The 26,171-nt window shown below is 35.6% G+C and overlaps 2 protein-coding genes across 15 annotated transcripts in view; one reads left to right on the top strand and one right to left on the bottom strand.

Annotated features, from left to right (window-relative positions):
- LOC127843146 (protein RRP5 homolog) overlaps positions 1–26,171 on the top strand; it is a 124,450-nt gene that overhangs the window by 77,430 nt on the left and 20,849 nt on the right. The window lies entirely within an intron of this gene.
- On the bottom strand, positions 1,084–7,214 carry LOC127843150 (docking protein 2-like). The gene is made up of 3 exons (XM_052373007.1): positions 7,033–7,214; positions 5,251–5,307; positions 1,084–2,729 (listed from the first exon to the last, which is right to left on the bottom strand). Exons 1-3 carry the CDS (start codon positions 7,064–7,066, stop codon positions 2,278–2,280), a joined length of 543 nt encoding a protein of 180 aa, XP_052228967.1. The 5' UTR covers positions 7,067–7,214; the 3' UTR covers positions 1,084–2,277.

Genomic DNA, 26,171 nt, shown 5'->3' with positions numbered 1-26,171 from the left:
AAATTGCATTTAATTCGATGCACATTACAACTGTTACTCTGCTCGTAATTTTTGAGCGATTTCGGTATTATTGGCTTTTTCGCATAAACACGGATTAAGTCCAATATAGATTTAAAACAATGTGTTTAAAGCTTTAAAACACATTATAATCCAGTATTTGCAAGAAACACATTGTCAAAGTAGTTTCCATTTTGCTTTTGGGCAGTCAATAACGCATACGTAAAACCGCAGACAATAAAGATAAGGTTGGAGGTTATATTACACTAATTCCGATTCCCATAGCGTCCATTATAAAACTGACAACTTTCAAAGCATTTGTATTGCCTTTCCGACGTATCAATTATTTCGAACCTGGTATCATTTTGAAGATGGATCTGTCCTTTTCCAATAATTGCAATAAAAAACAAACTGTCTGGCAGCTTCTAAGAAAGTAAATCCTTGTCGAATGCACCCACTGTAGAAAACAGTGCATTTTTCAACGTTACCTACCGGTACATTGTAAATTGTCTGCGTTTCCCATATGCGTTTTAGAGAGACCCTGGCGTTTGCAGAATTGTTTCACGAACGAAATTCGTTGTATTTTCGAACAACGATTTTTCATTAAAAATGGTCTTAGAAAAATTAACTAACAAGGTGTTAGAAAAATTCTTAGAAGAACATCTTAGAGAAAAAATTTCAAGATAAAAATTGTAAGAATTAGAATATTCAATGTTAAATACAAACAACTTTTTTTCACTAAAAATTGTCTTAAAAAAATTAACTAAAAAGGTGTTTAGAAAAACTCTTAGGAGACAATCTTAGAGAAAAGTTTTCAAGTCAAAATTGCGATACATTTTTTCAATTTGTGGTATTACTAAAGACTATTTGCATTGCAAATAGTCTAAAAACTGTACAATACGTACTTGCTAATCTTTGACTCTGCATATTTTTTAGAACAGAACACATGGTTACAGTTAAACTATACTAGAAGCGTTTTCTATTCATTCAAATGTACCTAAATTGCATGTTGATGAAATTTTCTTATTATAAGAGCAATTCAAATGGTTCTAACAGTTGATAAATAAAAACTGTCCTGAAACACACTCTGCAGTTGTTTTTTTTACTTTGCATAATGATAACATCACAATATTTTAGATTATAATTAATATCCACAAGTAAATCATTTATGCTAGTCTTTTTGGAGATGTAGATCAAGATTACAACAATACACTGATTATATATAATTTATATGAACAATTATCATCAGAAAAATACAACAATTATCATCAGAGAAATACAGTTGATTCCATGCAACATAACACTAAATAATAGATCTATGCTGCCAAGAACTTCAATATGAACATACCTTTTTTTAAACATATTTACAGATATGACATTACCCTTCCCAAAATAAAATACACTTTTTACCAAAATACGCTTAAAAAAGTGTATTTTTCTGCATTTTTAACTAAAAGCGTATTTATTCTGCATTTTTTTCATGAGTAAGTGCGCTAAAGTGCGTTTTTTCTGTATTTCTATTTTCTTTAAGCATTTTTTTCTGTACTTTTTCATTTAAGAAGTGCATTTTTTTTCAAAACAAGTGTATCTTTTGTAGACAAAGAGTATCTTTTTATGCAAGAAGTGCATTTTTGTGCATTTAAGTGTATCTTCTTATTTGCCCCAAAAATACACTTTCTGTACAAGTGCATTTTTTTCAAACAAAGTTTTTTTCTATTGTATTTCCTGTAGACAAAGTGTATCTTTTTATGCAAGAAGCGTGTTTTTTTTTAATGAAGTGCATTTTTTGTGCATATAAGTATATCTTCTTATTTGCAAAAACAATCCACCTGTACATGTGTATTGTTATGTGCATCTTCGTAAAAATAAGTGCATCACTAATAGTGTGTATTTTTTTAATCATTTGTTTAAAAAAGGACACTGTAGGAAATAACTGAAGTTAAAGGACAGGGATATAGTGTTTAATAGGAAGATTGTACTGAATTATTTTTTATAATTCACATAATGTTAATGGTCTTATTGTTGCAATCTGTCTGCTTATGAAATATATGAATCAGTAGAACAGCTATAAAAAGGACAAGTACAACTTATACATGAATCTGGCTGTGGTTCACCACTTAAAAATATTGAAAGTGTAAAAAATATTATGTATCAATTTCATTTCCTCAACATAAAAAAAATAAGTACTTAGTATGTGAACTTTCTTATTCGGATATTTAACCCAAACAATTTAGTTTCTACTACACAGGCTATTAACAGACATTTAAAAAGGTAATTGGACTAATTTTTATTATATTTTATTATCTGCTTTGGTGCGGGTGAGCTAACTTTGGGTTTCACATCTAGTAACTTCTCACTGGGTTTCAAATCTAGGGCCTTCTTCTCATCAAGGCCTTTGACTTTCTGTTTGCCTGGAATAACTGTAGAGACATTACTCGATGATTTAGTAGTGATCACCTTATAAATTTCGGCAGCACTCTGAGAAATACATGTTACAGTCCCCTCCCCATTTGGGCATTTCCTTCCACACTCGAAATAGAACTGATCTTTGTTCCTCTGTCCAAACCGTCTTATCCATGAAAGCTGGAAAAGGTACTTGTTCTGTCGAGTTTTAGGATCCTCGAATGAAATGCACTGATTGGTCACAAACATCGTCATCGCACCTTCAATATCACAAAGTTTAGCAAGTTGGCAGGGCTCCACATTCACCGAAAACGGCTGTGCCTGAGCAACTGTAAATAAAACAAAAAATTAAAATTTTATTTGAGCCTTATTCTGTGAAAATTGAGCTTGATGCATGGGTGTAAAAAGACGTCCCAGATAAGTCTGTGCAGTATGTACAGGTTAATAAGGGGCGACACTTTCTGCTTTAATTGAACTTTTCGTTCAAGTGAGGTCTCTTCTTAACAAAAATCTGTTGTCTGCGGAAATTGTTGTCTCTGAGACTGCAGAGGCTTATCTGAGACAACACTTTATGCAGATACATAAAGCAAAGTTTTTGCAGAAAAAGACTCAACAAGAGAACCAAGGTCTGAGACATGTGCCCCCCCAAACAGGGCTATGAACTAGTGACCCAAATTTCATTAGGGGTCATCTACTGTCCAAGGCCAATGTACATGTTAAGTACCAAGCCAATCCAGCAATTTGTTGACGAATTATTTATTGGAAATGATTTTCACACTTATTGTGATAGTGACCTTGACCTTTGACCTAGTGACCCCAATTTCAATAGGGGTCATCTACTGTCTAATGCCAATGTAAATGTGAAGTATCTAGCCAATCGGTCAATTTGTTGATGATTTATTGATCGGAAACGATTTTTATTCTTATTGTGACAGTGTCCTTGACCTTTGACCCAGTGACCCCAATTTCAATAGGGGTCATCTTTTGTCCAAAGCCAATGCAAATGTGAAGAATCAAGCCAATCGGTCCCTCCGTTTACAAGTTAATGATCGGAAACGAACTGGTCTACCAACAGACAGACAGACTGACATCTAGCAAAACAATATGCCCCCTCCTCTTCAAAGGGAGGCATAATAAAACACTTTGAATGCTAAAACTAGTGTGACATTTTGTAAATTTTTCAGAGGACATTTTCCAGAGATTCAATTTTCCTGAGATATATATAAAGCACTTACATTATTATGCGCATAACAAATATTTCAGCATTTAAATAATGGTAACTGCTCCTTTCAAAATTATTCATGTTTTTACAAAAGTTCAAATGTTATCATAATGGTATTCAGAAATTTGGAAAACTGAAAAATGTTTTTTAATTTAATAAAACAGTTTTTCGCTTCTCCTGAAAATTTTACAAAATATCAATAACACTAGTTTTAACATTCAGTAGACCACATGTCATATCAAATTTTAAAGTTACATAAACACTCAAAATCAAATATTTCAAAAATATTTTGTAAAATAAAGTTAACCTATAAAACATTGATGTTCCTTATAGCAATAGCCAAAATTTCAATGCTAGACGTGGTATGGAAACATAGATTTAACAACATACAACATGCTCATTTTTATTTTTTAGCAACAATATATTGAATTACACGCGACAATATCCGAACATTTATGAGCGATGCGAGACTGGCATCAGGCAGCATGGGAAGAATATTCATGAGAACATCATACTTCAGACGCTGCCCGAAGCCAATCTCGTGTTCGCTCCTTAATGTCCCGATATCATCGCGGAAAATTCACATGGAATATATTGTCACAAAAAAAACAACAACGGCATTTCGTATCGTGTTAAATCTGTGTTACCAGACAACATCTTGCATTGAAATTTTGGCTGTTGCTAAAAGGAACAATGATTTTTTAGGTGTTAACTTTATTTTTCGAAATATTGTGCAAAATATTCATTGATTTTGAGTGTTTATGGGCTTTTAAATTTGATAAAACCATAATTTTTAGCTCATCTATTTTTTGAAAAAAATTATGAGCTATTGTCATCGCCTTGGCGTCGGCGTCCGGCTAAGTTTTGTGTTTAGGTCTTTTTTTCTCATTAAGTATTAAAGCTATTGCATTCAATCTTGGTACACTTACTTACTATCATGAGGGGACTAAGCAGGCAAAGTAAGATAACTCAGGCGTGCATTTTGACAGAATTATGTACCCTTTTTATACTTAGAAAGTTGAAAATTTGGTTAAGTTTTGTGTTTAGGTCAACTTTATTCCTAAAGTATCAAAGCTATTGCTTTCATACTTGTGACACTAACTATCTATCATAAGGGGACTGTGCAGGCAATGTTATGTAACTCTGACTGGAATTTTGACAGAATTATGGCCCCTTTATACTTAGAAAATTGAAAATTTCGTTAAGTTTTGTGTTTTGGTCTTGTTTACTCCTAAAGTATCATAGCTATTGCTTTTAGACTTGGAACACTCGCAAACTATCATAAGGGGACTGTACAGGACAAGTTGCATATCTCTGGTTGTCATTTTGACGGAATTATGGCCCTTTTTTGACTTAGTAACTTTGAATATATGGTTAAATTTTGTGTTTACATCCACTATACTTCTAAAGTATCAAGGCTATTGCTTTCAAACTTCAAATACTTTCATACCATCATGAGGGTACTGTACCTGGCAAGTTGAATTTACCTTGACCTTTAAACGACCTTGACTCTCAAGGTCAAATAATTAAATTTTGCTAAAATTGCCATTACTTCTTTAATTATGATTAGATTTGATTGATACTTTGACATCATCTTATAAATGACCACACCCCCACACTATACATACCTCTGCCCCACACCCCTTCATCTTTTTTGATTGAAGTATTGAGATACGTCCCTTCACCTTTAAAAAGAAAAATAGATGAGCGGTCTGCACCCGCAAGGCGGTGCTCTTGTTACTTAATAAAATGTTTTCTTATAGTTTGATAGTTAATGTTTTTCACCAAAATAAACACAAATTTGAAAAAAGTAAAATTGAATAAAATGTCACTTACGTACATGACTTTCAACATTCAGTGGACAACTAGTGATCTTTCATAATAAGATATTACTTCTTTTTAGCACAGCAATATTAAAATGACCTTTTCACAGATTTTGGCATGTATTGAAGTAACTGTTTTTCACTAAATTTTTATGCCCCATTTCGAAGAAGAGGGGGTATATTGTTTTGCACATGTTTGTCCGTCGGTCGGTCTGTCGGTCCGTCCACCAAATGGTTTTTGGATGATAACTCAAGAACGCTAAGGCCTAGGATCATGAAACTTCATAGGTACATTGATCATGACTGGCAGATGACCCGTATTGATTTTCAGGTCACTAGGTCAAAGGTCAAGGTCATAGTGACTCGAAACAGTAAAATGGTTTTCGGATGATAACTCAAGAATGCTTAGGCCTAGGATCATGAAACTTCATAGGTACTTTGATCATGACTGGCAGATGACCCCTATCAATTTTCAGGACACTAGGTGAAAGGTCAAGGTCACAGTGACTCAAAACAGTAAATTGGTTTCCGGATGATAACTCAAGAACGCTTACGCCTAGGATCATTAAACTTCATAGGTACATTGATCATGACTTGCAGATGACCCCTATTGATTTTCAGGTCACTAGGTCAAAGGTCAAGGTCACAGTGACTTAAAAAAGTATAATGGTTTCTGGATGATAACTCAAGAACGCTTATGCCTAGGATCATGAAACTTCATGGGTACATTGATCATGACTGGCAGATGACCCCTATTGATTTTCAGGTCACTAGGTCAAAGGTCAAGGTCACAGTGACAAAAAACGTATTCACACAATGGCTGCATCTTCAACTGACTGCCTATATGGGGGGCATGCATGTTTTACAAACAGCCCTTGTTTATATCTCCCTTTATCTAATTTTACAATAATATTTTAATTATGCCCCCCTTCGAAGAAGAGGGGGTATATTGCTTTGCTCATGTTGGTCGGTCTGTCTGTCGGTCCGTCCACCAGGTGGTTGTCAGATGATAACTCAAGAACGCTTGGGCCTAGGATCATGAAACTTCATAGGTACATTGATCATGACTCGCAGATGACCCCTATTGATTTTGAGGTCACTAGGTCAAAGGTCAAGGTCACAGGTCAAGGTCACAGTTACTGGAAATAGGCATCTTAAGGATTTAGCATGGTTCAAACAAGGGAAACGACTACCGTTTATGCATGTTCTTTTTGTTACAGCATTTCCCTCCCTTGTAATATATTTAAATTTCACCACCACCACCGCCACCGCCGCCACCACCACCACCACCACCACCACCACCACCACCACCACCACCACCACCACTGTGGTCATTGCAGTACATTTCTAGATGTTTGTCTTCGTGAAGGTCACACTTGAGAAGGAAATCCTCCACTTCCTTGGACACTGGCCACTTACTTGTGTCTCCCCTTCCATACGTCACATGTTTCCCAAATAACTGACCATGCAGAGTGACACATTCTTCACAATAAAAATTCTGACATTTATCGCAGTAAAACCCTGCCCACTTTTCAATTTTGTGCTCAAGACATGGCAAACAACAAAAGTCTATAATAGAATCAGAACCTTTATCCACAGGTGATTGAGAAAATGTAGCCATCTTGATCACTCTAGTGTAAATATTCAGTAGAAATCTGTACCCATCAATAGCTTCCCTGCAACTGGTGGCTCAAATCAACTAATATAATACTTTGGACTGCACTGTTTCTTGGTAAAGATGTTAACTATTCTGTACTTGACTTCATCACGGCCGTTAATCAAGGGCTATGCATTAGTAAATGAGCCAATGCTAAGGTAGTGTTAAGGACTAGAGTTTTTAAAATTTCAGGGATGAGTAGGTTTTATATGTTTTTCCAACATATTTCGCAATATTTTAACAATCGGGCAATATATTGCAATTCAGCGCAGATTAATTCATCCACGAATGTACATAAACATTCAACCACAACCCATTTAGAAACATTACGACCTTTATAAGTTGCGACATGGGGGACATTTTGAAAGCAAATCAATGTATTTTGCCTGTGTGACCAGCAAATTTCCACCCGATTAAATCACGAACGACATCAAACAATTGCGTTCAACATATACTAGTTGCTGCATGCACAGAAACATTGACATCTTGCAGATTTATTAGATAATTTTTTTGTATGCCCCCAGATCGAACGATCAGGGGGTATATTGTTTTTGGCCTGTCTGTCTGTCTGTCTGTCTGTCATTGTATATGTGTGTCTGTCCCAAAACTTTAACCTTGCTCATAAAATGAAAACTCTTGGGTCTATGTTCTTTAAACGTCACATGTGCATGCATCTAATTGAGATCTACAATCAAACATGGTTTAAGGTCACTAGGTCAAAGGTCAAGGTCACTGTGACCTTTACATTCAAAATATAATCTTGTTTCTAAAATAGCTGCAGTGCGGCTTCAAAGCGCAGTAGGGAGCATTGTGTTTCACGAACAGAGCTCTTGTTCTAAAATGCCAAGGAGGTGGAGCTAAGGACATGAGGTGGCGCTCCAATGCACAATATATGAATCATCACATGACTTACATTTGATAGAAAATGTTCCTTTTTCATATTTCTTTTTATTTTTCAATGAAATACTGTAACCCAACTCTAGACAGAACATATACACATTCAGTAATTAACCAAGATGTATATTTGTGAATATATAAGTAACCAACTCAATTAAGAAGTCAATAGCCTGAAAAACATATTGTACAATATAAACCCAAAATATGTTATTTTCAATAAATTAACTAAATTCTCAACATTCTGAAAATATGTTTTCTACAACAAATATTTCTATACAAAAACACAATTCACAAAGTAATTAAAAGATTTTACTTCTGCTTGAAACAATGAGTTTTTTCTCCTATTGCAATTGCTTAATTCACTGAAAGGCAAGGTGAACAAATCTTAAATAGGATAACATATTGTCATTTGTTCCTACTAATATCAGCAAAACATTAGGATAGCTTCGGCTTTATTTGTTACCTGTTTGTTTATTATTCTCAAGCTTCTTGCCAGTTTTGTAGTATATCCCTTACAGTGCGGGAACCGAGTTGTGAAGGCCTTTGCAAACAGTTTGGATCCAGATGAGACGCCACAGAACGTGGCGTCTCATCTGGATCCAAACTGTTTGCTATTCTGATAGTATTCTTTGAAAAAAAATCGAAGAAAATGCTAATTTTAGAAATTCAGCAAACGACATTTTTGCAGACGACAAATTTCCCAGCATGCAAAGGGTTCAATAACAGAAATCTTCACAATCTCTTTGCAACACATGTTTCTTTGTAATTATGTAGACTTTACTTTGTTATTATATTTCATTAGGATTGAATTAAGAAAGTAGCATTGACTCATTTATCAATGTATCGCAAAAAGGAGGTGGGGCCCGTGATTAACGGCTGTGTTCATGTGACAGTACTAATTGTTGGTATGGTGTAGTGATTAATTTTGAAAGTTAAGTGATATTGAGAACTGTAGTGATGGTTATTATTTTTTGTTGTTGATGTTGCTGACATTGTTACTGTTGTTGATGCTTCTTCTCTTGCTGCTGCTACTGTTGCTGCTGTTGCTGCTGCTGTTGCTGATGATGATGATGATTATGATGATGATTGAAAGTTTATTCGTCATTTTATTAGCTCATCTATTTTTTTAACAATTAAAACAAGAGAGCCTGAAAGGCCCAAAGTCGCTCACCTGAGATAACAAGATATTATTGGGAATAATAATCTGACCAAGTTTCATGAAGATTGGAAAATAAATGTGGCCTCTAGAGTGTAAACAAGGTTTTACTATAGCCACATAAGGAAAAATGCCGCGCCCCCTGGCAGCCATGTTTTTCAACCAACCGGCATCATTTTTGAACTCGTCCAAGATATTATCGGGATGAATCTTCTGACCAAGTTTCATGAAGATCAGACAGTAAATGTGGCCTATAGAGTGTTTACCAGATTTTACTAAAGCCATATAAGGAAAAATGCCCCGCCCCTTGGCAGCCATGTTTTTCAAACAAACATAAACATTTTCGAACTTATCCAAGATGTCATTGAGACCAATCTTCTGATAAAATTTCATGAAGATTGGACAATAAATGTGGCCTCTAGAGTGTTAACAAGGTTTTACTAAAGCCATATATAGCCATATAAGGAAAAATGCCCTGCCCCTGGTGGCCATGTTTTTAAAGCAACCAAAACCCTTTTTGAACTCATCCAAGATATCATTGGGACAAATCTTCTGACCAAGTTTCATGATCGGAAAATAAATGTGACCTCTACAGTGTTAACAAGATTTAACTATAGCCATATAGGGATAAATGCCCCGCCCCTGTAGTGGCCATGTTTTTCAACCAACCTGCATCATTTTAGAACTTATCCAAGATGTTATTGGGATAAATCTTCTGATCGAGTTTCATGAAGATCGGACTATGAATGTAGCCTCTGTTAACAAGATTTTACTATAGCCATATATATAAGGCAAAATGCCCCGCCCCTTGGCAGCCATGTTTTTCAAGCAAATGTAACCACTTTTGAACACATCCAAGATATCATTGGGACAAATCTTCTGACTAAATTTCTTGAAGATTGGACAATAAATTGGCCTCTAGAGTGTTAACAAGGTTTTACAAAAGCCATATACAGCCTTATAAGGAAAAATGCCCTGCCCCCTGGTGGCCATGTTTTTAAAGAAACTAAAACCATTTTTAAAACTCATCCAAGATATCGTTGGGACAAATCTTCTGACCAAGTTTCATTAAGATCGGAAAATAAATGTGGCCTCTAGAGTGTTATTAAGGTTTTACTATAGCCTATATTAGGAAAAATGCCCCGCCCCCTGGCAGCCATGTTTTTCAACCAACAGGCATCATTTTTGAACTCATCCAAGATATTATTAGGATGAATTTTCTGACAAAGTTTCATGAAGATCTGACAATAAAAGTGGCCTCTAGAGTGTTAACAAGGTTTTACTATAGCCATATATAGCCATATAAGGAAAAATGCCCCGCCCCTTGGCAGCCTTTTTTTTCAACCAAACGTAACCATTTTTGAACTCATCCAAGATATTATTAAGACCATTCTTCTGACCAAATTTTATGAAGATTGGACAATAAATGTGGCCTCTGGAGTGTTAACAAGGCAAATGTTGATGGCGCACGATGGACGACGGACATAAGTCGATCACAAAAGCTCACCATGAGCATGTTGTGCTCAGGTGAGCTAAAAAGTTTGACAGAAAATGAGCTTTTGACATGCTTTTGTTCTCTTAAGTGATGAATTGTCATAAACGTTTTATTTTCGAGTTGCAACAGGAAATTGCCACTGCAAAACAAACTGAAACTATTTATACAATTAATTTTTTGTGGATGGCTGGCTAATTTCCTTGAATTTTGATTGTGTGTTTTGTTATTTTTCTTGGAAAATCCCATGTATAGTACGTCAGTAAACTAGTCTGTTTGTGCTTAAATGTGTGTATTTTATATAACAATTCTTGGTATGGAAATTGGAGCCATTTAATGTGCATATCCATCTGAGTGAAATCTTTTACCCCGAGGCTAATAATAGATTTTCTGTCACACTTTTGTTACAGTTTCTCATAGAGCCTTCAATATTTTACCCATTTCTTCCATATTTGGCATGTAAGTACCTTGCATGGACCTCTACCTTTTGATGAGGTTTGACGTCACTGGGGTCAAGGTCACCTAAACTAATAATAGATTTTCTGTCACACTTTTGTTACAGTTTCTCATAGCGCCTTCAATATTTTACCCATCTCTTTCATATTTGGCATGTAGGTACCTTGCATGGACCTCTACCTTTTGATGAGGTTTGACTTCACTGGGGTCAAGGTCACTGAGGCTAATAATAGATTTTCCGTCACACTTTTGTTACAGTTTCTCATAGCGCCTTCAATATTTTACCGATCTCTAACATATTTGGCATGTAGGTACCTTGCATGGAACTCTACCTTTTGATGAGGTTTGACCTCACTGGCGTCAAGGTCACCGAGGCTAATAATAGATTTTCCATCACACTTTTGTTACGGTTTCTCATAGCGCCTTCAATATTTTACCGATCTCTTCCATATTTGTCACGTAGGTACCTTGCATGGACCTCTACCTTTTGATGAGTTTTTAGGTCACTGGGATCAAGGTCAAGGTCACTGAGGCTAATAATAGATTTTCTCAAAGTCACACTTTGGTTACAGTTTCTCATAGCGCCTTCAATATTTGACCAATCTCTTATATATTTGGGATGTAGGTACCTTGCATGAACCTCTACCTTTTTGATGAGGTTTAAGGTCACTGGGGTCAAGGTCAAGGTCACAGAGGCTAACAATACATTTTCTCAAGGTCACACCCTTTTTTCCACACAGTTAAACCATATATCAACAAAGCATCATTGGGGAGCATCCATCAGTTTTACTGATATCCTTGTTTCCATCAAAACCATCTGTCCATTATTTTTTGACCATTTGATAAAAACTGAGCTATATTTTTGGATGAGATGAGCTGTTAATTTTGGGCATTGATAATTTTCAGCAATCCTTAATTCAAATAATAAAGTCGTAAAAAATTCACATTGTCAATCATTGTTTGCAACTATTGATAAATTGTCTATTGACAAATCATGGATGATAATGAGATATATTGTTTCAAGGCGCAGTTCCAAAATCTTTACATCGACAACACAACAGTGAAAATAATTTTCCACGATGGTATTGTTTTTCAGACATGGAATTGCCACGGTGTTTTGAGCCAAAATTACCAGAAGCTTTCACCACGCTTTTAAATCTGAAAGTATACTCTCCGTAATGTCTTTTCTTGAAAGTTCGTATCGCGTAACGAATTGCAAAATATTTGGCACGCACAAAATTCATGAAATATTCGTTGCATGTCCGCGCTAAGCAGCCTACATTTGTAAGAACTTTTTACAGCAGAAGTAAAGTTTTAAATAGACACTGGCCCAAACCTGTGTATATAAATTTACTACAAATATTACGGTCGCACTAAAGGTCACAATATACTATTCAAATCGAAAGTGGTATGGAGGAAATTCACTAAAAATCAATTGCAATTCATTTTAAGCTCGACTATTATATATGAAATATATATAGTAGAGCTATCCTACTCACCCCGGCGTCGTCGTTTGTGTTGGCGTTGGCGTTTGTGTTGGCGTTAGCGTGCAAATGTTAAAGTTTGCATACTACCCCAAATATTTTCAATGTCCCTTGACATATTGCTTTCATATTTTGCATACTTCTTTACCAACATGACCCCAACCTATAAACAAGAGCAGACAACTCTATCAAGCATTTTGTAATAATTATAGCCCCTTTTCCACTTAGAATATGCAGCAAATGTTAAAGTTTGCGTACTACCCCAAATATTTTCAATGTCCCTTGACATATTGCTTTCATATTTTGCATACTTCTTTACCAACATGACCCCAACCTATAAACAAGAGCAGAACACTCTATCAAGCATTTTGTAATAATTATGGCCCCTTTTCCACTTAGAATATGCAGCAAATGTTAAAGTTTGCGTTCTACCCCAACTATTTTCTTTTTCCCTTGACATATTGCTTTCATATTTTGCATACTTGTTTACCAACATGACCCCAACCTATAAGCTAGAGCAGACAACTCTGTCAAGCATTTTGTCATAATTATTGCCCCTTATATTTAGAATATGCTTATTATTGATAAATCTTTGTTAAAGTTTGCGTACTACCCCAAATATTTCCTATATCAATTGACATATTGCTTTTATATGTTGCATACTTGTTTACCCAACATGACCCTAACCTATAAACAAGAGCAGACCACTGTATCAAGCATTTTGACATACTTATGGCCCCTTTTACACTTAGATAATTGAACATTTTGCTTAAATTGCCATGACTTCTTTATTTATTATCACATTTTATTATTACTTTGACAAAACAACACTTACCTGAATACCATAATGGATTCCGCCCAAACAATACCCCACGCCCCTACCCAGAATCTCTCCCCCCCCCCCCCAACCTCCCCCCCCCCAATTTTTTTTTTTTTTTTTTTAAACATCATCTCATAAATTACCACACCCCACATTATACCCCCCTCTCACCCCCCCCCTACCCCCCCCCCCCAATTTTTTTTAAACAATCATCTAATAAATTACCCCACCCACATTATACCCCCCTCTCACCCCCTTCTCACCCCCCCCCCCCCTACCCCCCCCCAAAAAAAAAAAAATATTTTTTTTTTCCTTTTTTATTTTTGAAAGATCATCTAATAAATTATTGAATATGAACAATTTCCCCATGATGGCTAACGTTATACTGTCAAGCACTCGAATAGTCAAGCGCGCTGTCCTCTGACAGCTCTTGTTTAAAGATCATCTAATAAATGACCACACCCCACATTATACCCCCTCTTAACCCCGCCTACCCCCCCCCCCCTTCCAAAAAAAAACAACAACATTTTTTTTCCCTTTTTTTCATTTTGAAAGATCGTCTATTAAATTATTGAATATGAACAATTTCCCCATGATGGCTTACGTTATACTGTCAAGCACTCGAATAGTCGAGCACGCTGTCCTCTGACAGCTCTTGTTCCATTTTCATGATCGTTTTCTGTACAATTTATTTTGAATTTAAATTCGTTTTCTGTCAAATACAAATAGTAAAAATGTTAAAAATTATCCATATCTGTTGCCCTGCTAACACTCTAGAGTTACTCTTTTCCAATCATCATGAAAAATTTGTTTTAATGACATGAGACGTGCTCTGTGAAAAGGGGGTTTAATGCATGTGCGTTAAGTGTCGTCCTATATTAGCACATCACATTATGTAAATTCCTCACAAAGTGCTGTTCAATGGTCGTTGAAAGAATGATGACATTGTTCTTGCATTTAACAAACCTCTTTTTATCATGAGTATTTTAATGACGGTTAACTAAGTATAAAATTGTGATTACCTATGTCATGATTAAGTTTGATCCTTTACAATCACCATACTCATCCAAGCTTCATTTCTCAAGTTGTTTGTATATGCCCATTAGAAAAACAACAACAACCATATTGCGGGAGTGCTTGGGTGACAAACACTCATGTGTACAGGCGGGTATGACTTGGGAGAGGTGATAAACATGAGAGATGGAGTGTGTCATGAATGACCCAGGCCCCAAGGTCAATGTCACAATTTAAGGTCAAAGGTCAAAACATGGTCTTGAGCATGGGGTGGATTTTTGAATGGAAGAATATACAAGCATACTATTGTCCTATACACAAAAACCATTTCCATAGATCAAAGATCAAGGTTGCAGTCTAAGGTCAAAGGTCAAAACATAGTCTCAAGCATAAATAGCATTTTGAAATAACTTGGTCTATGTTTCAAGCATACTTTAAAGATGTAAAGGCACAAGCATGCACCTGGTCCCTAGGTCAGAGGTCAAATATAACAAGAAATATCTTTAAAAAAGATATACGGCGTTGATTGTGGTCGATGTTTATGAACGATCAAAAGTTATCTCTATGAGATAAAAAGTAGCGGATGCCTTTTTTCTGCGCAGTTCTTAGCTACATCACAAGCAGATCAATTACGGGGTGTTGCGCCAGATTTCGTGGCTTATTTTGCTTTATGTGATATTATTACTCAGATATCTATATTTACAGAATAGAAAAACACAAGAAACATGAAAATAAACGAGTGCATATAGGTCAGCCGGCAATACTCGAATCTTATTTAATTGCATAATTATAGTATAGTGAATTATTGTGTTCATGCTCAATAAACTGGTCTAAATGGATAAATATTTCTAATGAATTTTATCAAAATTGGTCCTTATCATGCAAATGTTGAAACCATATTAAAAATCGATGATTGACATACCACAATAATATCGCCAAATATCTTTATTTAGTATCTTCCTGATCAAAACAGACTTCAAGTGCACAAAGTTTACGAGACGGCGTTTATATAAAGATTTCTGCAACTGACCGCAAACTGACCTTGATACCCTGCGGATTGGAATGCAATGCATTACAGTCACTACGTTATTGTCAGTAAGACCGGTGTAACACAATGATCGCAACCCCTTCTGCGAACTCCGGTGATGAACTGTATATAAACTCTGACTTTCACAAATGGCCGCGAATTGACCCGAAACCTCGCGGGTTGAAATGCAATGCAAGTAAGTACTAAATATGACAACATAGCCTTTAGTATAAACGCTTTTGCGCTGGTAATTCTCTGAAAATAAAAGGTGAACGCACAAACTGTATTTATGTCGAAAATTGATTGTAAAACTGTTCTATCTATTGAGCCTTTTCATTAGAGATAAAATTGTTTCATGCAGTAAAACAGTGTTACAAAGACGCGGATATGTTTCCAATGTTCTGGTGTTGTACTCAAATCAGCCAATGGGATAAATGAAGTGTATTCATTCGTACCTAGCCGCGGGAAATTTTATTTGAGTATTATTGGACACTTACAAAGGTCAAGTCAGGGTGAAAAGCTGGCTTAATACAGCTTACGCCGAAAAATTAAAAAGACACTCAGTTCAATATTCACCTAAAACAAGACCTACAGTAATTGATGGGCATTTATCTGTGAATGTGGCTTTCTTTTTACTATTTCACATAGGTATTAACAAACTGATGCCGACATTGCTACAAAACTACTGATACAATGATTAAATTTTCACATCAATTTTATTTTGACATTGCAATAATACTTTCTGATGGTAGACTGGTAACGATATTTGAAAGTTTTCCTTTGTCTAAGGCATGTGTCATTGAAATGCTGAGTACTTACACCATTTTCGTGCTAATCACTTGATATTTGTATTAGTTCTTGAACCACTTGCTCAACTACTGAATAGAGTACATCCTTAGCGACCCATTGTCTCTCTTTATTCTTGGAATCTGGTTAAGGAAAGGTTTGAACCCCCTATGAGACAGCCCAATCCTATTTGTTTTCCTGTGAAGTCATTAAATTATCTGACCTCTTTTTAGCCGGATTTTTTTCGAAAAAATCTCGGCTTATAGATTGATGTTGTCGGGCGGGCGGGGGGGCGGGCGGGGTGGCAGGTGCTCGAAAATGTTAAAGTTCTTATTTCATGGTATAACTTTGGTATGCTTGGACCTAGAGTCTTCAAACTTGACATGAAGGTTGGCCAGGATTAACAGATGACCACTGGTCATTTCAAGGTCATTCATTTGAAGGTCAAGGTCACTGTGACCTTCAATATAAAAAATGTTAAAGTTGTTATAACTTTGGTATGCTTGGACCTAGAGTCTTGAAACTTGACATGAAGGTTGGCCATAACTAGTTAGTAACCACTGGTCATTTCAAGGTCATTCATTTGAAGGTCAAGGTCACTGTGACCTTGAATGTAAAAATGCTAAAGTTCTTATTTCATGGTATAACTTTGGTATGCTTGGACCTAGAGTCTTCAAACTTGACATGAAGGTTGGCCAGGATTAACAGATGACCACTGGTCATTTCAAGGTCATTCATTTGAAGGTGAAGGTCACTGTGACCTTCAATATAAAAATGTTAAAGTTGTTATAACTTTGGTATGCTTGGACCTAGAGTCTTGAAACTTGACATGAAGGTTGGCCAGAACTAGTAAGTAACCACTGGACATTTCAAGGTCATTCATTTGAAGGTCAAGGTCACTGTGACCTTGAATGTAAAAATGTTAAAGTTGTTATAACTTTGGTATGCTTGGACCTAGAGTCTTGAAACTTGACATGAAGGTTGGCCAGAACTAGTAAGTAACCACTGGACATTTCAAGGTCATTCATTTGAAGGTCAAGGTCACTGTGACCTTGAATGTAAAAATGTTAAAGTTCTTATTTCATGTTATAACTTTGGTATGCTTGTACCTAGAGTCTTCAAACTTGAAATAAAGATTGGCCAGTACTAGAAGATGACCACTGGTCATTTCAATGTCATTCATTTGAAGGTCAAGGTCACTGTGACCTTAAATGTTAAAATGTTAAAATTGTTATAACTTTGGTATGCTTGGACATAGAGTCTTCAAACTTGACATGAAGGTTTGCAAGCACACTTTGATAATGAAATTGATGGAAACTTCAAACAATATGTTACTAATTTGCTAATAAAAAAATTGAGATCAAACTTTCCTAATTGTCAATTCAAGTTCATATTTGTGACCTTAAATGTTATTGTTGTTCATGTATATGCATGCATTCAAAACATAACACAAGGTTTGCTCATGCCTTGAAAAGTACTTACATTTCATTTTGACCTTTGAACAATATTTCAGTAATTTAAGTATTGCATTGACAAAAACACGAAAGGTACTTTCCTGTCATTTAAATCAAAAATCCGGCTTCAATGCGGTCATTTCCGACCGCGGAACTCTTGTCTGAATTTTTTTTTTGATGTTAAACTTTGTACTTTTTTAAGTGACTTAATGATGTTGTTTCCTCTGAAGTATTTATAGTCAAGCATCAATTTATCATGTATGAAAAATAATTTGATGTTAATATCAAGTAAAACTTTATGTGAGTCTATTAAATTTCCAATAGCCGATACAAATTTGTGAGGTGTTTATGTATTTACCAGAACATTGACAAATCAAAAAGGGTGGGGCATACAAATAGAAGGAGGCCCCTTGCTGTTCTTCCTTAGCTAAACCCCTGTTATGATGATTTACTGTTATAAAATAATATTTTCTGAGTTAGGTAATTGATGTATTAGTAACATAATTAATCCATAAGTTATGTCAAGAGATCAGCCATAATTAAGGACCATGAATGATGATTGGTAAAAACAATGATTGACCATGATTCAGAATAATGATTGACCATGGTTTAAGACCATGATCAGCCATGTTTAAGGTCCATCATTTCCAATAAATAAGGGCGTAAATTGCCATGGTTAAAGAAATGATTCCATTTTTCTACCAGAGAATATAAACCTTTCGAATACTTAATGATAATGTTTGGCTATGGTACAGGGAAATGATTTGAATTGTAACATGAGTATTATTGACCATGGTTCAGAAACATAATTGCTTATGGTACAGGGCCATGATTGACCATGGTTTAGGATGATAATTGCTTATGGTACAGGACCATGATTGACCATGCTAAAGGATCATAATTGCTTTTGGTACAGGGCCATAATTATACCCCCATTACTGGTAATGGGGGCTATATAGGAGTCACTTTGTCGGTCTGTCTCTCTGTCGGTCTGTCTGTCGGTCTGTCCCGAAAATTTCATCCGATATTCACCAAACTTGGTCACAAGTTGTATCTAGATGATGTATAGGTCAAGTTTTAATATGGGTCATGCCGTGTCAAAAACTAGGTCACGGGGTCACTTAGTGTGTTTTAAACTGAAAGTTTGTCCGGACCATAACCATGTCATTTATCGTTAGATTTTAAAATAACTTGGTACATTTGTTCGCCATCATGGGACGGTGTGTCGTGTGAAAGAAGTACGTCAATATCTCAAAGGTCAAGGTCACACTTGGAGTTTAAAGGTCAAATGCATCTGCAGGCCATAACTTTATCATTTATTGTGAGATTTAAAAATTATTTGGCAAATTTGTTCACCATCATTGGACGGTGTGTCGCGCGAAAGAATTTCGTCGATATCTTCAAGGTCAAGGTCACACTCTGAGTTCAAAGAAAGGTCAAATGCATGTCCGGGCCATAACTTTATCATTTATTGTGAGATTTTAAAATCATTTGGCAAATTTGTTCCCCATCATTGGACAGTGTGTCATGCGAAAGAATTACGTTGATATCTCCAAGGTCAAGGTCACACTTTGAGTTCAAAGATCAAAAATGGCCATAAATGAGCTTGTCCGGGCAATAACTATGTCATTCATTTCTAGATTTTAAAATCATTTGGCACATTTACTCACCATCATTGGACAGTGTGTTGCGCGAAAGAAGTAAGTTGATATCTCCAAAGTCAAGGTCACACTTTAAGTTCAAAGGTCAAAAATGGCCATAAATGAGCTTGCCCGGGCCATAACTTTGTTGTTCATTGTAAAATTTTAAAATCATTTGGCACTAATGTTCACCATCATTGGCTGGTGTGTCGCGCGAAAGAGTTACATTGATATCTCCAAGGTCAAGGTCAAACTTTGAGTTCAAAGGTAAAAAATGGCCATAAATGAGCTTGTCCGGGCCATAACTATGTCATTCATTGTGAGATTTTATAAGCATTTGGCACATTTGTTCACCATTATTGGATGGTGTGTCGCGCGAAAGAATTACGTCAATATCTCCAAGGTCAAGGTCACTCTGTGAGTTCAAAGGTCAAAAATGGCCGTAAATGATCTTGTCCGGGCCATAACTATGTCATTCATTGTGAGATTTTAAAATTACTTGGTACATTTGTTCACAATCATAGGACAATGTGTCTTGCGAAAGAATTACGTTGATATCTTCAAGGTCAAGGTCGCACTTGGAGTTCAAAAGTGAAAATTGCCATAAATGAGCTTGTCCGGGCCATAACTATGTCATTCATTGTGAGATTTTAAAATGACTCTGTACATTAATTTTGTTCACAGTCATTGGACAGCGTGTCATGCGAAAGAATTAAAGAGTTCAAAGGTCAAAATGGCAATAAATAATAATGGCATAATAATTCTTAAAAATCACCATTTAGATTCTCTTGTTTTGTGAAGACAGCATGCAAAATAGTCAGTGTCAATGCGTCATGTGGGGGTATACGTCAAGTCTGTGACAAAGCTCTAGTTGAACTTGGTCTAGGATCATAATTGCTTATGGTACATGACCATGATTTACCTTTGATCATGGTCAAGGTCACACTTTGTGTTCAAAGGTCAAAAATGACCATATATGAGCTTGTCCCAGCCATAACTATGTCATTCATTATGATATTTTAAAATCATTTGGCACATTTGTTCATTATTATTGGATGATGTGTCATGCAAAAGAATTCAACGATATCTCCATGGTAAAGGTCACACTTTGAGTTCAAAGGTCAAAAATGGCCATAAATGAGCTTGTCGGGGCCATAACTATGTAGTTCATTGTGAGATTTTAAAATCATTTGGCACGTTTGTTCACCATAATTGGACGGTGTGTTATGTTAAAGAATTACGTCGATATCTGCATCTTCAAGGTCACACTTTGAGTTCAAAGGTAAAAAATGGCCATAAATGTTCTTGTAGGGGCCATAACTATGTCCTTCATTGTGAGATTTTAAAACTACTCAGTACATTTGTGCACAATCATTGGATGGTGTGTCATGCGAAAGAATTAAGTTGATATCTCCAAGGTCAAGATCACACTTTTAGTTCAGAGGTCAAAAATGGCCATAGATGATCTTGTCCGGGCCATAACTAGGTCATTTATTGTGAGATTTAAAAATAAATCGGTACATTTGTTCACAATCATTGGACGGTGTGTCATGCGAAAGAATTACGTTGATATCTCCAAGGTAAAGGTCACACTTTGAGTTAAAAAGTCAAATAAGGCCATAAATGAGCTTGTCCGGGCCATAACTATGTAATTCATTGTGAGATTTTAAAATGACTCTGTACAAGAGTTCAAAGATCAAAATGGCCATAAATGATAATGGCATAATAATTCTTAAAAATCGCCATAAATTAGCTTTTCTTGTTTTGTGAAGACAGCATGCAAAATTTTCTGTGTCAATGCAGCATGTGGGGGTATATGTCACGTCTGTGACAAAGCTCTAGTTAAAAATAGAATTACATTATTCCACACATACCATTATGCAACCATCCGTTTTCTTTTCAGACTTGATACATTTACTGCTTTCCATTGAATACTTTACAGACACAACACTCGTACCGAAATCGTACTTAATTCGATGCACATTACAACTGTTACTCTATTCGTAACGTTTGAGCGATTTAGGTATTATTGGCTGTTTCGCATAAACAAGGATTAAGTCCAATATAGAGTTAAAACAATGTGTTTAAAGTTTTAAAACACATTACAATTGAGTATTTGCAAGAAACACATTGTCAAAGTGGCAGCAATTTTGCTTTTGGGCAGTCACTGAAACGCATACATAAAACCGTAGACAATAAATATAAGGTTGGAGGTTATATTACACTAATTCCGATTCCCAAAGCGTCCATTACAAAACTGACAACTTTCAAAGCATTTTTATTTTCTTCTGACGTATCAATTATTTTGAATCTGGTATCATTTTGAAGATGAATCTGTCCTCTTCCTATAATTGCAATAAAAAACATACCGTCTCGCAGCTTCTAAGAAAGTAAATTGCTGTTGAATGCACCCACTGTAGAAGACAGTGCATTTTTCAACGTAACCTACCGGTACATTGTAAATTGTCTGCGTTTCCCATATGCGTTTTAAAAAAACCCTCATGTTTGCAGAATTGTTTCACGAACGAAATTTGTTGTATTTTCTAACAACGATTTTTCACTAAAAATGGTCTTTGAAAAATTAACTAACAAGGTGTTAGACAAATTCATAGAAGAACATCTTAGAGAAAAAAATTCAAGACAAAAATTGAAGGAATTAGAATATTTTGTCTGCCCAAATTCTACTACATCCAGGACCTGCCCCACCAGATTTTTTACTAACCCTGTTACATAGTTTGGATTTGTGGTATTACTAATAACTATTTGCTTTGCAAATAGTCAAAAAACTGTAAGAGATGTATATCAGTATAATTTTGGTAAATTTTGTCAGCAATTTCTGAATGGGCCAATATTTACTATCGCCAATCATTTGGACTAGACATTTTTATGCCCCCGGATCGTATGATTGGGGGTATATTGTTTTTGGCCTGTCTGTCTGGCATTCTATCATTCTGTCTCAAAACTTTTAACCTTGCATTAAAGTTTTGCAATAACTTTTGCAATATTGAAGGTAGCAACTTGATATTTGGCATGCATGTGTATGTCATGAAGCTGCACATTTTGAGTGGTGAAAGGTCAAGGTCAAGTTCATCCTTCAAGGTCAAAAGTAAAAAATACAAACCAAGGGAAGTAATAGGCTTTAAAAGGGAGATAATTTCTTAACCTGCCAAATGATATATTGAAATTTTATTTCAAAGCGTCGCAATAGGGGGCATTGTGTTTCTGACAAACACATCTCTTGTTATTTTGTGTTTTAAATGTAAACAGATGAAATAAAATAACATGAACAAAACTATTTATCATGATCGTTTTCAAAAGGGCATCCAAAAACTCCTGTAGGCCAAGCTAATCCTGAATTTTGATTGGTCAAAGCACATATTGTCAATTGTGGTTTCAGTATAGACTGAGCTTTGAGATTTATTTGCAAGGATCACATGGTATTGAGCAAGCAAAGTGATCTGATTCTAATCTAATGTGATTAAGTAAATTATTAAATTTCATACAAGTATTAACTTACTTTTATGGCTTGGAAACGCGACTTACAGTAGTCAGCTTGACTGCAGCCTTGCCACCTTTGTTGATTTTTGATATTGAAAGATATTCAATTTTGATATGGTATTGTGCTATGGTAAGGGGATGAGGGGGCAAGACCCCTGTCACCAGTCCAGGGTGAGGGGGGGGGGGCAAGAACCCTGGCACCAGTCTAGGGTTGTGAGGGGGCAAGACCCCTGTCACTAGTTGAGGGGGCTAGACCCCTGGCACCAGTCCAGGGGGGATGAGGGGGGCAAGACACCTGGCACCAGTCCAGTATCGTGACCAACCAAACTCACATACGACAGAAGTGAGGATTGAACCTGGGCCTCAAAGTTGAAAAGGGCCTGCACCAAAACTTGGGCTTACTAGACAGCAATTCAGGCATGATAACTTTACAACACATTCTAGCAGTAAATGGTACCATTATTCAATTTAAGACATATTTCACAAACTTTGACTAAAGATAACATAATAATGATTTTTTTTCAATAAATAAATAACAACAAAATTGTTCTCAATAACTTTACAATTTTTAGCTCACCTGAGCACAATGTTCTCATGGTGAGCTTTGGTGATGGCTTTTTGTGCGTTGTGCGTCCTGCGGCGTCAACATTGGCCTTGTTAACACTCTAGAGGTCATATTTATTGTCTGATCATCATGAAACTTGGTCAAAAGATTTGCCCCCATTATATCTTGTACGAGTTCGAAAATGGTCACAGTTGCTTGAAAAATATGGCCGCCAGGGGGCGGGCATTTTGCCTTATATGGCTTTAGTAAAACCTTTTTAACACTCTAGAGGCCACATTTATTGTCCGATCATCATGAAACTTGGTCAGAAGATTAGTCCCAATGATATTATCAACAAAAACATTGTCGTCAGGAGTCTGTGCATTTTTCCTTATAGCGCTATAAAGGGTTATAGTGAAACATTGTTAAGACTCTAGAGGCCACATTCATTGTCCGATAAGTCAGTTAAAAAATGGTTCCGGTTGGGGGGGTGGGGGGCATTTTTCTTTATATGGCTATAGTAAAAACTTGTTAACACTCTTAAAGTCAATCTTCATGAAACTTGGTCAGGATATTTGTTCTAATGATATCTTGGATGTGTACGAAAATGGTTCCAGTCTGTTGAAAAACATGGCCGCCAGGGGGCGGGAATTTATCCTTTTATGGTTATGGTAAAACCTTGTTAGAACTCTCAAAAGTTGAATTTATTTTTCACTCTTCATGATAGTTGGTTAGAAAATTTGTTCTAATGACATCTTGGTTAGCACAGAAAAGGTCAGTTCCATTGTATCTCGGTGAGCAACTTTGGGCCTTTCAAGCCTTCTTGACTTTGATTGTGATCCCGCTCGCATCTGCAGAAAAAGTGACCAAACATGCCAATTTGCATGCCATTATATACTTGGGAATCGAGCGCCACCAAGCTATTGGAAAGGCCCGATATGGAAACTATCAACGTAACCGTAATCTCTTTGCATTTGATCACGGAGGGTACATTGACAGGAGTTGTATCGAGTATATGACCCTTACTGTAGTAAATTCAATTTTATGCAAAAACTAATCATCCGATTTTATTGGTTTATACGTTATCTTGTTGCTTATTAATTCCTCTTTCAAAAAATATAACTTTTAGTATATTTCCGTTGTTATTAATGGATTTATAGCGAGTTAAACACGAGAAATAAACATTTTATGTTTTACCCCCGCGCGTTTAACCTTATCGATACTTTGTCACGTGACCAGTAGCTATTGATTAGCGTACATCGAAGCGCCGAGGTTATACATTTTGATGTACCCACTAACGTCTTTTTTCTAATTTTGCTTTTATTTCTCGGCCGATTTTGAGAAATTATATATCATTAGAAAGCCTACATTTCGTAGTTTACAGATATATATATATATATATATGAAGTTTTACTTCTAATTTGGGCAGCCCGGCGAGTTATAACTTTAACTTTTGCAAATATACCGTTTTAGAATCTATATTTACGGTAAACATGGTCGTACTTTATACCCATTTGTAGCGTTTATATTTGGAGTTCAGTTTTTAAAACTACATCTTGCTTATGAGAATAGAATTCTGTATAGGATTGAAACAAAAAGGGTTTAAAAATGAAAGTAAATAAGGAATGAATTTGTACGAAAGTAGCGCGCGGTCATAATGCTCCGAACGTTTGGAGTTTTAGAATCTAGGTTGACATCGTACTTTATACCAATTTGTAGCGTTTATATTTGGAGTTCAGTTTTAAAAATTACATCTTGCTAAGGAGAATAGAATTATTATGTAGAATGTATACGATAGAAAAAATGGTTTAAAAATGAAAGTAAGTAAGGAATGAAGACAGAAGAAAGTATTGCGCGGTCTTAACGCACCGAACTGATACTACGGTCTTGGCGCTTATGCTTTTGTTTAGATACCGCGTATACCGGCCATTTAATTTCCTTTGACATAATTATTATATATTTTTTTATGGAATAAATTGAAATATTTTGTTCTAGAAACATATCAATTAAGCGTATATAGCGGACCCTCTTGATATTTTTCGGCTTTGCATACTTCAAATAAAATGGTTTTCAAAACATTCATCGTTTGTTGTTTATTTTCAAAGAGGTTATTATGTATAATTATATGAAAGGTTATTTACCTTAAATTATTGATAAATTAATTTTATTTAAAGATTCTTGAAAATCCCGGCCGAAAAATATCAAGAGGGTCCGCTATATTACAACAACAACAACAACCACCTTTATTAGCATATAAGCATAATACAATGCTTTTTTGCCTCAAAAACAGAAAGTTACGCAGTGTGTATAATAATATCAATACATTGATTCAATAAGAGAAGTTTACAAAAAACAGTAAAACAGCAGTAATTAATAAAATTATATCATCAACTGTAACATGAGGAAATTGTAGAATTATTTAAATTATACAAACATATTCAATGAAAAAATCAATTAACATGGCTATGTCTTGTAAAAGTTAACAATAATAACTGATTGTCTATATTATTTGCATTTCATTAGCATTAAAAATATATTTAGCAAGGTTTAAAATGTCTTTTTTATTTGCCGACTGCATTAGAAAGTCAAATTTATTTAACGTTGGCCACCTTTGAAAATATGGTTTTAAATGTTCCTTTCTAATTTCTCTATATAAAGGACAAACAAGAAGAAAGTGATACTCGTTTTTTATAGCGTGTCCATTGCAAAACTTACATTTTCTATTTCGCGTATTATGTTATTATAACGACCTCTTTCGATTTCTAATTTATGTGACGATAATCGAAATCGTGTTAATGATG

Source organism: Dreissena polymorpha, chromosome 8 (assembly GCF_020536995.1).
Source record: "Dreissena polymorpha isolate Duluth1 chromosome 8, UMN_Dpol_1.0, whole genome shotgun sequence".
Taxonomy (NCBI): Eukaryota; Metazoa; Mollusca; class Bivalvia; order Myida; family Dreissenidae; genus Dreissena; species Dreissena polymorpha.
The sequence above is the reverse complement of the archived record's forward strand: the minus strand, read 5'-3'. Positions and strand labels throughout refer to the sequence as shown.